The sequence below is a fragment of the Chelmon rostratus genome, chromosome 11 (assembly GCF_017976325.1).
Source record: "Chelmon rostratus isolate fCheRos1 chromosome 11, fCheRos1.pri, whole genome shotgun sequence".
In the NCBI taxonomy this organism is placed as follows: Eukaryota; Metazoa; Chordata; class Actinopteri; order Chaetodontiformes; family Chaetodontidae; genus Chelmon; species Chelmon rostratus.
In genome coordinates, this window is record NC_055668.1 from 26,125,127 (window position 1) to 26,139,693 (window position 14,567).

Genomic DNA, 14,567 nt, shown 5'->3' on the forward strand with positions numbered 1-14,567 from the left:
CAGAGGGGGCAAGCCACCCTTTTCTGGTCGAGAACCATGGCCTCGGACTTGGAGGTGAACAAAACCAGACGTGTGAAAACTGGGTTGACTGTAGGAACTGTTTACTGCCTCTGACAGAAAGAGATCATTGAACATTTGCAGCAGCTTTAGACACAGTATATCTGCATGGCACACTGTAAAAGGTGATTGTATACACTGTACAAAATGCTGGCATATAAAACATCTCAGAAAACATGTCGTCTAATATCTTAATAACTTTAATTACATCTTACAAATGTCTAATAATATATTTCAACACTTGACATCTGAAATCTTGACGTCAGAGCTAAAGGCACAGGAAAGTTTCTGAAGAGTGGCGCTTGATTGATTACTGATTGATCACCATTTTTCTCTAAAGTAAAGCTGTTTTACACACAATGGTCCCGCATCAATTAGTGTCCTCTAGCTTATTGAATGCACTGGTTTGTATCATTTCGTGAGCCTGATGAGAGCCGAGTAAATGTTCTGGAAACATCCTGAAACCCTGCTGGTTGTTTTAAGTGAGCGCACGTTCGGCTTACAGTTACAGCACCGTGCGCTCTGCGGTCCAAACTGTGTGCAGCTTTAACACTCTTTGACTTAAACTGAGCGTTTTCATCCAGCTGCACCATAAAAACAGACAAAGACAGACACGCAGACCTTGATTTCTTCACAGTGGATAAATGACGACTACCTGACTGACCCTCACGCTGTAATACTCCAGGATGTGATGAATGATGTTTGACTTTTTTATCAAATATCTGATGAAGTAGCTGCTGACTTTCTGTGCGTTTCATGATGTTTGATGAAGAGTGAATTCATTTCTTGTTTTAATTAGACTTTCTGGTGCTGTGGTTTTTGTCAGCATGGTTCAGTTTCAGAGAGGTGTGTACAGAGCTTTAACCCCAATCGAGGCTCGTCAGAAGTTCAGCCATCGCTGACATCCCGAGGACGACTCATGGTCACGGTGCGTCGTGAAATATGAGCAGCTGGAATAACAAGATCTTCGAAAGCAGCTGATGATAATGATGATGAACACTGGGACACAGTTCGGTTCTCTGACCTCCATGAGATTGATAAAATGAGTTTAGACCCATTCACCTGTATGATGGCGTCCTAACGGGTCAGCAGGTGAAGGAGCATGGCGTCCAGCTGTAGTGTCACAGGTGTGAACATGTCCGTCACCTTTCACAGGCTCAGACACAGAAATAAACCCAGCTAGAAGGTTGAATTCTGACCTCAACGTGTTCTCGTTCATGTTTGGAAAAACACTGCAAGAGCTTCATCTCCTGTTCCCATGACAACAGATACAGTTACACCCAATTACTGGCTTGCCTCTGGGCACTTACAGCACTGCATGCTAACACTTGTACAGGATGGAAATTAAATGTAATAATAAATAATGATACAGGAGTTCAGCATGGAGTTAAACTGAATAAACGGAGCTAATGGTCAAATCTGCTGGCTGAGCATCGATGCATTAAACTACGTGTGCTGCACCATCATCTCGTACGCAGGTGAACGCCGTCCTGTTGTGCTGCTGGGAAAGCGAACTGTTCAGTCCCAGCGTCTCTGGAGTGGAATGTCAGTCACATCTCTGTCCTGTCGTGTCTTCGCCGTCTCTCCCAGATGTTGCTTCCAAATAAGGCACAAACACCACGACCACATTCAGGAAATTAAATTAAAGGCAGCGACCGACCGTCTGGCTTCAGGAGGAGCCTTCGAGTCGGTGGAGAACGCCTCCTCCCTGAAGGCGGAGCGTTGGTCGGCATCCACACCGCTGCCCCATTTCAAATGTCATCGTTCACCAAGAATAAAAGTGACCAGTCCTTCAAGGAAATTAAAGGGACAGTTCACCGTTTTGAAGCAGCAGTTCCACGAAGAGCGAGGCGTGGACAATCTGTCCCGCTGATGAAGACGAGGCCGCTGGCTTCATTTGTGGCTCGATTTCCATTCTTCATCTTCATACAGCAGAGCCTGGGAACAAAGGGAAGAGGAAGCCTTGATAAATGACAAGAAGGACGAAGGGATGCGGAGTGCAAGCTGGACGGTCTGAGGCGCTCCGATCAAACAGCTACAGCAAAAAGTTTCCTGAGTTTAGCCTCCTGATACTACACGGCACGGACACACGCACTTTATCACACACACATCCACATGCTGGACTCCATCACACACACATCTAAATGCTGGACTCCATCACACACACATCCACATGCTGGACTCCATCACACACACATCTATATGCTGGACTCCATCACACACACATCCACATGCTGGACTCCATCACACACACATCCACATGCTGGACTCCATCACACACACATCTATATGCTGGACCCAAGTGTGGACAAACCGACTATTGCACACTGTTATTTTGCACAACTGCACTACAATGCACATATTTCACTGCTCGAATGTTTATCCTGTATTACAGATGGTTATCCTGTATAGCCAGATGCTAAGACGTTTAACCTGGATAGCCTAGTTCTTTATTTTTACTTCACTATTTTTTCTTATATTGTTATTTTGCATTATGTATTTTTACCTCCTACTTGAAAAGGTTCATTACTTGAAAGTAGTTCTTGTTCTTATTTTGCATGCCCTTGTGTGTTCACCTTTTGAGCTGCTGGAACTGCAAATTTCTCTTCGGAGATGAATAAAGTATCTATCTAATTTGAACAAATATCCATTGTTATGTGACAACGTCGATGAAATGTGTTCATACTGTGAACACTCTACAGGTCTGTCGACACATGACAAAAGGCTCACAGTGTCGGTCTGTAAAAGACTAACATCAGCAACAGTCCTCACATCACATGCAAAGCTTTTTATTGGTTACGTTTCTGAAGACTTCCTGTTTTCAGTTATGGAGGTGAGATATCGTAGTTTTATTTTCTTTGATCTCTTAGCGTTACATTCTTGTTCTCTTGCTCGTTAGATTTATTTTGTCCGTTCTGCTGGCCTTTGCCCTTCCTGCCTTGAATCTTACTTCCATCTATTTTAAAACACACCACAGTTGTTAAACATCAGTGATCCGTCAGTCCGGCTGACAGACCGTCGCACGGCGCCGTCTCACCTTGCTCTCCAGCACTCGGCCGTGGCTCGGGACGCTGAGCTCCTCCAGAGTTTCTGCTGCAGGTCCGTTGAGGGTTTCAGGCAGCAGGAGGCCCAGACAGCCCGCAGACAGGCCGCTCACACAGAACACAGTGAAGGGCATGGAGGCGTGCAGAGCCCGCTGCAACACACACACATTCAGAAAGACACAACCACATCCAGGTCAGACACTACGATACTTCAATGACACACAAATATGATCTAAGTACAGAAAAGTCATTACAAGCACACTTTCACTGTTTGTGCTTAATTTGAGGTATGTTTGACACATTTATTTTCAAGTCCTTTGTAAAACACTATTACTCTACTTCATTTGAAGTATTATTAAGTACCGTATTTTCCGCATTATAAAGCGCACCTTCAATGAATGGCCTCTTTTAAAACTTTTTTCATATATAGGGCGCACCGCATTATAAGGCACATAGACAGAAACTACCGTACTGTGGTTTCTGGGGTTGCGTTATGCATCCACTAGATCAGGGGTTGGCAACCCGCGGCTCCGGAGGCGCATGCGGCTCTTTCATCCCTCTCATGCGACTCTTGAAAATAATTAATGAGCATTTAATTAGAATGTATGTTATTTTAGTTTGTTCGTTTTGAAACAAACACCGCGCGCGCTCACAGATGACAGCTGATCCTGCGTAAAGATGCAGGTGAGGTTCAGCAGCAGAAATCACATTAACCACGTTTGATTAATATTTTAATTGCCTATTATTTAGCATATATTCATATTTTTTCATTGATGAGTGAAATAGTCATTTTATTATTCAGGCTGACAGCTGACTGCACGCGCGAGTAAAAGGATGACGGCACGCAGAGAGTGGAATACCGCTGTTACTTCGGCCACACCCCCTGACTACGATAGCCATAATTAACCAACATTGATCCATATAAAAGGCGCATCGGATTATAAGGCGCACTGTCGGTTTTTGAGAAAATTAAAGGCTTTTAGGTGCTCCTCATAGTCCGGAAAATACGGTATATTTCCAACACTTGATCCAGTACAATTGTACTGCGAGTGTGTTTGAATGCTCATGAATCCTGATTTCCACTGTTGCACTCAAGACACTTAAAGTTTGTATTTTGCAACTATTGAGTACACTTAAGTATACTTGAAGGGGACAAAAAGAGTACAAAGTGTGCTCTGTACATTCTTCAGAAAGTATTATTGGAGTAAAATTATTTTCACCTGCGAATGAACAAAGACATCAGATAAACAGTCTGCAGGAAACAGCAAACACAAATGTGCTACACAGACATCAATGCTGAGCAACCAACCCAGCAAAGCTCTGTTCACACATGAATAACGGCTAAAGTTTAACTTCTTTAACTTTCCAGAGCACCTTCACATGATAACAGCATCAAACACACTATTAATTAAGAGGATCTGAGAGATTCCAGGTTAACATCTTGATAAATATGAAGACTGAAACCTTTGGAGGACCTCTGAGTGTTCAGCCGCTCTGGTCCTGTTTGCTTGGCATCATTCATAAAGCGGCTGTCACTAAATCTGTGTCTTTGGAACCAGACGCTCTGGTTCACGCTGCGGTTGCCGTCTCTTAAACCACCACTAGCTGTCGCTGTATCTTCAGCTTTCAGTTCCGCCTGCTGTGTGAAGAGGGGGGGAGGGAGGGGGGGGTCACAGAGCTCAGTTTCACTCTGTTTCACCTGAGATTTCTTTCACCAGGTGTGCTGTCACATGGAAAAGTGAAATTACTCACTTTATTTAAAAAGTGTCATCTGGCAGTTTTAAAGGTACACGGCCGATTCAGAGCGAGCATGAATTAACTAATTCAACCTTTGGTTTAATAAGTTTAGTAAGTAAAGCAGGTCCACGATGCAAATCAATCAACGACTTCAACAATAAAACGACCAAACACAGTTTATATTATTATTATTATTTAGATAGTACTGATAATAAATATTAAAAGAAAAAGGTGCAAACAATTAGCTAGAATGATCAGTTAGCTTGAAGTACAGCATCATGTGTAATGTTGACGTGTGGTGAAAAGGCTTCTGCTGCTCCAACGACTGCATGAATGAAGCCGAATGAACTCTTCATTCATTCTTCACTTTCTTCACACGACTCCGGTTAAAATAAACCAATCACAAGAAGTACTTGTTTCCAAAACTCCATGACAACGGAGCAGCTCCATCCTCCGAGCGAGGCCACGAGGTGTGGCTGAAAACTGACACTGATTCATCATGTTGAGCCGTTTTCCACACGAATCACCACATCACTATTTCCTCTTTCTGATAAACTGAATTTTGCCTTTTAGGCTTCAGTGTCCTGAAATCGTTCATCTCGCTGTTTCTGAACTGTTTTAACCCTGACTTTCGTCTGCAGGTTCTTCTATGCTTCAGTTATTCTTGCTATGGAACACGATGCTGTCTTACTTCTATTTTCTATTTAAGAATTGTTGATCTTTGGCCAAAGGAGTGTAGCTGGAAACTAGCCAGCTGGATCACACGTTAAGAGAAATGCTTAGCACTGCATCCCCTCAGCTATAAGAAACGGCCTCTAAAGCTCTGTTCCAGCATGTTCTCTCTGTTGGAACAAAACTTTTACAATCCTGATGATGATGCGTCATGCTTTGTGAATGCATTCACACCCTTACCATTGAAGGAACAAATGGTGCAAGAATTCCTCCAACTCTGCAAGACATGGAACAGACCCCCAAACCGGCGTTCCTGAAACACAAAAAAAACAGTCGAAACCAGAAAATGCTGAACGGACAAAATCACACAACTTCTCACTCCATCAAACGTTTAGCAGAAACACTGGTCAGCTTCAGACCGGGTGATGTGTGTGCAGACTGCGGTCAGTTCACCTGATGACTGTCGGGTAGAGTTCGGAGGTGTAGACGTAGGCGATGTTAAATGCTGCACTGACCATCAGCTTTCCAAGAAGCGCCAACGTTGTAACGCTCAGCAAAGCTCCTGCAAACACGAATCAAACAAACGGTCACACGTTTGACTTCACTCCCACAAAAAATGCTGTTAAAGGACCAAATGTTTGATGCTTTAACTCACAGCCTGATGAGCATTTGATAAAAGCCCAATATAATCACTTCAGGAGGTTGTAGGGATCTCTCTCTAGCTTTGAGCCCCTGAACAGTTGGTTCAATATAATTTCACATCTTCCTGGTCTGAAACACTGAATGTTAACAGTTCAGGACTTGTTGGGTCGGTGTTGTTTCCACTAACATTCAAGCCCTCATGTATATTAGCCCGCGTCAGCGCCGTCGCTGCCTCACCTGCGTTTTCAGGGATCAGCGTGGTGCAGAGGCAGGCAGAACCGGCCAAACACAGGAAACTGGCCATGCTTTTCCTCCTCCCGGCCCTGTGAACCAGGACACCTGTGAACCAGGACACCTCACATCGCCTCAAACTTTATCTGAAGCCAAAGACACAACAGAGTGCATAATGTGTGTGTGTGTGTGTGTCTCACCAGTGTTTGTTGATGAAGTAGATGCAGAGCGGGTAGGCGGGCAGCTCCACCAGGCCGTACATGGCTACGTTCACATAACGGCTACCAGACGTCTGACCGGCCCCCAGAGTCAGACCGTAGTACACCAGACTGCACGCATACCTGCAGCACAGACAGACAGGCAGTCAGACAGACAGGCAGGCAGGCAGACAGACAGGCAGGCAGGCAGGCAGGCAGACAGGCAGGCAGGCAGACAGACAGGCAGGCAGACAGGCAGGCAGGCAGGCAGACAGGCAGGCAGACAGACAGGCAGGCAGACAGGCAGTCAGGCAGGCAGGCAGACAGACAGGCAGGCAGGCAGGCAGGCAGACAGGCAGGCAGGCAGACAGACAGGCAGGCAGGCAGGCAGACAGACAGACAGGCAGGCAGGCAGGCAGACAGACAGACAGACAGACAGACAGGCAGGCAGGCAGGCAGGCAGGCAGACAGGCAGGCAGACAGACAGGCAGACAGACAGGCAGGCAGGCAGGCAGGCAGACAGGCAGGCAGGCAGACAGACAGACAGGCAGGCAGGCAGGCAGACAGGCAGGCAGACAGACAGACAGACAGACAGACAGGCGGGCAGGCAGGCAGACAGACAGGCAGGCAGGCAGGCAGGCAGGCAGACAGACAGACAGACAGGCAGGCAGGCAGGCAGACAGACAGACAGACAGACAGAGTAAGTGGCTATAGTTTTATGGGTTTATGGTTTTTTTTGCTCTCAGATCTGCAGCCTGCTCAGCAGCTCTTTGACATTCCTGTGGACTCTTCATCCTGCACCATCATGTCCCGCAGAGCGTGTTTACAGTAAACTGCTCGACGCTGTCCTCCGGCAGCAGAAAATACTACAAGTGTGTGAACCTCGAGAGTACAGTCAGTCTAATCTGATCCGCTCCTCTGCAGAGACAGAAAGGTGCTTTAGGTGCTTTCTGTGTGTGAAAAAAGTGGAAAAGCTGTGGAGACATTACACTCCACAGAAAACTAAAAAACAACATGATCTGAAGCTGATTTTTACACTTGAATGGACAAGAAGAAGTTCCCCAGAAGTAACTGAGGCAGAGATATCTGCAGCTGCAAATGTAGTTTCAGTATGAGCAGTGCTGGCTGTCGAATTACTGCAGCTAAAGCAGCCGTAGCAGCCGCAGTAGTAGTAGTAGTAGTAGTAGTAGTAGTATTAGTAGTAGTAAAAGCTGCAGGATTTGAACCAGAAAATCTGCAGCTGCACTAACAGCCGGTGTGTTTTGTTCTTCTTCTGTGGTGGTATACTGACCAGACATACATGAGCACCATGGTTCTCATACGGAGGACTGGGTGGATCACCAGCTGCAGGACCCCCACTCCCCTGTTGGCATGGCTATCGGCTTTAGCAGCACCGACACGTCGCAGCATCAGGTTCTTGGCAGCGCTGCCGTTCCTCAGCGCCATGTAGCGCAGAACCTACATCAATATATCAGATAAACAAAGTAAATAAACTTAAACTTGTGCAATATTTCTATTTCCATTCTCTTCAAGTACTCAACCTCTGCATATATACTGTTTTTTCTACTGTAACACACATATATTTATTACTGTGCAACAGAGTAAATACTGGACTACAGTCCAAGTGCAATTTCTGTGAAAACTGCAAAATTCTCGCCAAATTTTTGCCCGTTGTGATGGAATTTTTACATGTTTCTATACTTTACTATTTTGTTTTCCTAGTTTATATAGTTGATCTGTAGTCTGAGCTGTTTTACTGTTGTATTGACTAGAGGATGTCCTGGTGGATTTGTTGTTGTAACCTACTGCAATTAACTCCCAGGGGTGCCAAAGTAAATGACCTGATGTTATCACACCTACCTGTAAAGTCCTGAGACAGGACATCACCAAGTTTTATTGCAGACAACTGTTTTTCTGTTGTCATCTGTTAAACCAGTTCTGCTAAGACCAAAGGCATGTCAGACTCAGGGAGCACAACTGTGAACTGCTTACTGCCGTGTGGTTCTGTGGCTGTGTCTCCTCTCTATAGAGACATCTTCTCTGCTGTTGTTTGTTGGGCAGCAGCATCAGAGCCAGCGACACCAACAGACTTGATAAGATCATCAAGAAGGCTGGCTCTGTACTCGGACTCAGACTTGAGTCTTTTCAGACTGTGGTGGAGAGGAGGACGCTGAATAAACTGCTATCCATCATGGACAATGATCAGCACCCTCTCCATCACACAGTGGACAGACAGCCGAGCACCTTCTCCCACAGGCTGCTACAGCTCCGCTGTCGAAGGGACACATACAGGAAATCTTTCCTGCCACATGCCATTACACTGTACAATAACAGCTAAAAAAAAATCTAATAATAATAATACAATACTTCTTACGACTGTTTGCTTTTGATATTTTATTATTATGTATATAATTTTTACTGCTCGCTATTTTGATATTTCATTATATATAGTTTGTTCTTTTTAGTCCTATTTCACAAACTTTCACTTTTTTCACTGTGTTATGCTTACAGTCACGGTACACTTTATTTTCTACACACTGCCATTTGCTGTAGATATTTTTTGTGCGATACTTTTTAATTACTACTGTTTGCTATTTGGCTATTTTATTATTATGTATATAATTTTTACTGCTCACTATTTTGATATGTTATTATGTACAGTTTGTTCTTTTTAGTCTTATTTCCGAATTTTTCACTTATTTCACTGTGTGTAATGCTGCTGCTGCACTGCAATTTCCGAACTTGGGATAATTAAAGTATATCTATCTATCTATCTATCTATCTAAACACTTTGTGCACGTTACTTGCTTTCCACAGTGGTTTGTTTGGCTCTCTACAGGCAGACCAGGGAAATTTTCCACAACACCGTGACACAAATTTCCCCAGCCGGGATGAATGAAGTCTTATTTTAAGACCCACAGAGTCCCAACAGCCACATTTATACAGCAGACTGAAATAGATTTTCCTGTTACACCAGGCTGCCACAGGTCTCAGCTGAGGAACATCGGCACTTCTGTCGACACTAAACCGAACCAGACAACAACTTTTGTAGTGACGGATTTACCTCCTCGGCTTGCTCGGTCCGGCCCTGAGAATACAGCCAACGAGGAGACTCTGGAAGAGTGCTGGAGGAAAAGAGAGCAGAGGACAGAACGCTGGATATCAGATATGTCGTGTTAATATGAGGTCGTCTTACATTCGGCAAACGCTCACAACACGACCATGAAACTGACAATCAGTCTGAAGAGCTTCACTTCTACTGAAAGCAAAGTATTGAAAAAAGCAGAATGGAGTTTTACAAGCTCTTTAACTGCAAAACAAAAAACAGCTGACCATTTTTGAACACCTGTTTAGATTTACTGTAGATGTGAACTCCATCACAAAGGTTATTTATAAAGGTTATTTGTGATATAAAGCATCAAATGCCTCTAAAAACCACCAGTTTATTTTAGTGCTTTTGGTTCTATCTGGATCAGGCGATGGCTCGTCTCTCTGAGGTCTGCACTCACACGGACAGCAGGAAGAACAGGACGCCGGACGAGTTGGCCGCTGTGGCCAGGTTCCTCCACGGCTGAATGAAGTAGCCCAGAGCTCCGAACAGGGCGATGCCGACTGCGAAAGCCATGCTGATCAACGTCCCTGCAGAAACAATGAAATACAAACTCAATCCAACAGTGAAGGAACAGCAGGGTCACTTAGTGGTTAGAGTGGCCACCACGTAATGGAGAAAGCACAGGTCTGATCCCTGAAACAGCCACAGCTTTGTCCCGACACAACCGAAATCCAAAATCACTGCTACGTGTTTGGAATGAAGGGAGAAAATCGTGGTTCTGCCACCATCATCCCCTGAGCTCGACCCCACTGAGCACCTGTGGAGCATCCCCGAAAGGTAGGGTCTATGAGGGTGGGCGGCTGTAGTCCAAATACAGGCACGAACTTCACATGGGCTTAAAAATTTGATGGATGAGTTTAAGTCACCTCAAAACTTCTGTTCTGAATTCATTATGAATGGTTTCAAACTGCAAACTGTGTGTCGAATAATTTGGAGCAATGCGTTTTGACTTCTTTTCAAAGTAAATATATAAGCTGTTGACATCAGTGTGTGGGGGGGGGGGGCGAGAGTGACTGCTAGAGGTTGGAGAAGTGGTTGGAGGAGTGGCTTGTGATCGGAGGGTCGCCGGTTCGATTCCCTCACCTGACTGGCAGAAAAAAAAATTGGGTGTGGTGGAGTATTCCCTCCCCCTCCATCAGCCGGCTGATGTGCCCTTGAGGCACTTAACCCCCCAATATGCTCCCCGGGCGCTTGAATGCAGCCCACTGCTCCTGTGTGTTTCACTGCATGGTGCGTGTGTGTGTTTCAGTGAATCAGTGAAGGGTTAAAAGCAGAGAATGATTTCCCAGTTTGGGATTAGTAAAGTAAAATTAATTAATTAATTAATTAATTAATTAAACCTGCTGAGGATAAAAAACATCCTTCATTGTACTGACTGCTCAAGAAAAACTAATAAAAACAGCATTAATATTTGGAACAGTGTTTATCACTGAGCTCAACATTCAATTTAAATAGATACGAAAGAAGAAGAGCAGCAAGTCCTCCCATTTCAGAAGCTATAACCAGAAAATACCTGATTAACATCCAAAACAACGGGTCATCTTATAATCTTAGTATGATTGGCAGCAGTTTAAATCCAAGCCTTCATATACAACCCCATCCAAAAAACACTGGACTCTGTGTAAAGGTGTACAGGTGTTTCTGGAGCGTTCCAACAGTCTTTAGTTGTTCCCGTCCCAACCTGTTTGAAACTGGCATCAAATTCAGAATCAGCAGATATTTACAAAAATCACTGAAGTTGATGAGGTCAAACATTAAATATATGGACTTTCTGCTGTTTGCAGATGAGTTTCTGTCACACTGGATGAACAAACGATCACTTTCTGTTTTATGTTTTTTCCACAGGGTCCCAACTTTTTTGGAATCAGAGCCATAAATTGATTACGACGGGACTGTCTTGGTGTTTTCGTACCAGTCATGGCCCAGTAGGACTTGCCCACATACTCCTGAGCGAGGACGAAACAGACGAGGCCGATGCCTCCGTTCATCAGCCCCACCAGGAGACGAGACACGGCGAAGACTTCATAGCTGGGCGCAAAGGCGGTCAGGTAACCGAAGAGCACCTCAAAAAACAGACCTGGAGGAACAAAAAAAAAAAAAGAGAGACAGGGATGAAAATGATGAGGAGAGGAGGAGGAGCAGGATCCTCCCTGAGAGGCTAAAGGGTTTTCAGCTTGTGTCCCCTGTTGGCTCTGCTGACTGAGGAGAAGTAAGATGTGTGTGTTGTTGTCAATGGGGTGTCAAAACGCTGTAAAAACACCAAACAGAGGCGTTCACGTGTCTTTGTTCTCTTATTCGCCACAATGCAAAGGTCACTGCAGGATGGCGTGTCAGGCCAGACATGTGCATGTCAAAGAACCTGCATATTCGTATCTGAATGTGAGAATTTAAAAACGAAAAACACACAATTTCCAGTTTGTGAACGTGTAATCAAGTTTTGCAGCTGTAGAAAAATTTCATGCAAAGTTTTTGTCTCCTTAGAAATATTTTGTGTGATGTGTCAAAATCAAATTTGATGCAGGGACGTTTTCTGAGTCTGAGAGACAGAAACACACATTTCCGATCTCTGTACGTGACACTGAAGTTACAAGCTACGAGTTACAAGCATGAATCTGACCATTTTTACACCCGAGATGACAATCCAATCAGCACTGAGCATCAAATCACAGGAAGTCAATCATCTATCGTTTTAGTTCTTCTTGTGTTCTGATAAACAGTAAAATCATCAAAATCAGTGCCTCATGTCACTATAAGGGTCTGTAGCTGTCCATGCTGTCGAGGCATATGGAGGTTGACAGTTTGACTTCCTGTGATTGGATGGTCAGCTCAGGTGCAGTAAAAATAACTGCACACACATTAAATATTTCTGCAGCTTCAAAAACTTTAGCACACAACACGTCATTTTGTGTGCAAAAGCTGTTAGAGAAGTGCAGGCTTCATTGAGACAAGTCTGTCCATTTTCCGGCTTTCTGTGGCTTTCCTCACCAGTCAAGTAGACAGGTCGTCTGCCGATCTTGTCGGAGAGCGGCCCAAAGACGATGTTCCCGACCAGAAGCCCAGCGAAGAACAGCGATCCAGCTAGACTGACTTTATAGGCCTGCTGCTTGATGAGAAACCACTGGACAACACAGAGGCAGGAGAAAACCACTTAAAAAGACCAAGCTGTGTTTGTGGACTCACACATGCTGAATCAGAAGCTTCAGCTGGGTAAAAGTGAAAACGCACGTGAACCCTGGCTCCCTCACCTCAGTCACTATGGTGTCGAGGTCCTCTGTAAAGACGACACGTTGGAGGAGCTCCTGCTGGCTGGACGGGGCAGCGTCCAGCTGCTCGATCCGGTACTCGGGTGTAGATCCAACCAGAACAATCAGCATGGACTGACAGGCCATGTACACCTGAAACACACACAGATCACTACAGTACCAACCTGCTAAGAGACAGTTCGACGACAAGTTACACCAACAACATCGCCATCACTACTGCTCCAGCTGTCAGCATGGTCTTAAAATTGGTTTTTCAACCCTAACAACAATATTTTTCTACTAAAAATGTGATGTTGCTGTTCAGTATTCTCATATTGAAACATTTTAACCCCAAAATATAGTTTAAAAAAAAACAAAACCAAACACCAAACAGTCTGTGCAGCAGTTTCAGAAGAGCTGGCTCCTTGATGCAGGCTGAGAAAGGCTCAAAGCTTTGTTATTACAAATATACCGGACATGCATATTGATTTACTCCAGATAACTGAATCCAATTTATAAAACCTGTATCCAACCATGGATCAGTCCTTGACACGTGTACCCAGCCACAACACAGGAGCCCAAGGTGAGACCCGTGTCAAGTGGGAACCGTCTTAAAGATCATGCGATTTAATGTGTATCTTAACGGTCTGTAAAACATGTTCAACAGACTAAGAAACTAATCAAATATGAAGAGTTAATAGAGTTAATAAGCGCACTGAGCTTTTAGCTTAGCCTGGTGAGGTTTAACGACTACTAGCTAACTAGCAAGAGAGGGATTTACTTTAACCGTCACGGACGCCTTCAGAAACTCCGTTTAAAAGATGCGGAAATTGGGATTAAATTGGATATTGGTGACAATTCAGACCGAGTAGGACATTACTTATACTAATTTTAAAATGTGTAGGTTGTTGTGATAAATTCGGCATGCGGTTGATATGCTCATGACCAAAGTCCTTTCAATAAATGTGAAAAAAACAAAAATCAAACCCAAATCATCGGCATGTTTCGCTTTATGAGTGAACGAAGGTGTCCGCCGTGGGGATGCGGTTTCACCTACTAAACGATAAGGAAATAAGAGGTTCGCTACGATTAATTTATCTGTAAACGAGATTTGTATAGTCCGAATGAAGGATTGGCTCATTAGGATGTATACAGGGTACTGAGTTGTAGGCTACCTTGTTTGTACGCTGGACGATAATCAAGGTAACACTATTCACTCCATTTTTAAAGGAAGTCTGGTGTAAAGGTCTTTATACCTGATAATTCGCTGCGTTTATATCTCGCTAACTTCTAGGAAAGTGGCGACAATTCAAACTCTAACTAATCGTAATTTTGTGTGTCCAGTCAAACTCCTGCAAATCCCTCCGGCAGAGGCGGAGAGCCACGTAGCGCTAACGTTACGTCCGCAACGCTTCCCCAGGCTTTGTTTCTCATGTATAAAACACACATTTCTGAATGCACTAACCTGTGTCAGAACAAGGACAGCCACCGCCCGCCTCTGATAGGGTCCAAACTCGCCGACAACTTGAAAAGCTTCTTCTAAATCCATCCCCGGTAGGGCAGTCAGGCTGCTCTCAGGCTCACCATCACCGCCGCAAATGTGAGTATGATCCGCGCACACTTCCGGCTTCGC

At 44.5% G+C, this 14,567-nt stretch overlaps 1 protein-coding gene across 1 annotated transcript; it reads right to left on the minus strand.

Moving 5' to 3' along the window:
• Nucleotides 1–14,523, minus strand: slc22a15 (solute carrier family 22 member 15). The gene is made up of 13 exons (XM_041947603.1): nt 14,400–14,523; nt 12,938–13,087; nt 12,678–12,810; nt 11,605–11,769; nt 10,090–10,219; nt 9,645–9,705; nt 7,872–8,038; nt 6,584–6,724; nt 6,390–6,475; nt 5,964–6,072; nt 5,751–5,823; nt 3,095–3,253; nt 1–1,995 (listed from the first exon to the last, which is right to left on the minus strand). The coding sequence occupies exons 1-13, from the start codon at nt 14,481–14,483 to the stop codon at nt 1,951–1,953; spliced, it is 1,503 nt and encodes a 500-aa protein (XP_041803537.1). The 5' UTR covers nt 14,484–14,523; the 3' UTR covers nt 1–1,950.
• Nucleotides 14,524–14,567: the final 44 nt, after the last annotated feature.

Bases quoted from the DNA above. Each gene is read 5' to 3' on its own strand.
- slc22a15 (XM_041947603.1), bottom strand. From the start codon at position 14,483: ATGGATTTAGAAGAAGCTTTTCAAGTTGTCGGCGAGTTTGGACCCTAT. The intron at 6,725-7,871 runs GTCAGTATACCA...TCTGTGCTGCAG, and splicing joins ATGGTGCTCATGTATGTCTG to GTATGCGTGCAGTCTGGTGT. The intron at 6,476-6,583 runs GTGAGACACACA...CCTGGTTCACAG, and splicing joins TACTTCATCAACAAACACTG to GGCCGGGAGGAGGAAAAGCA.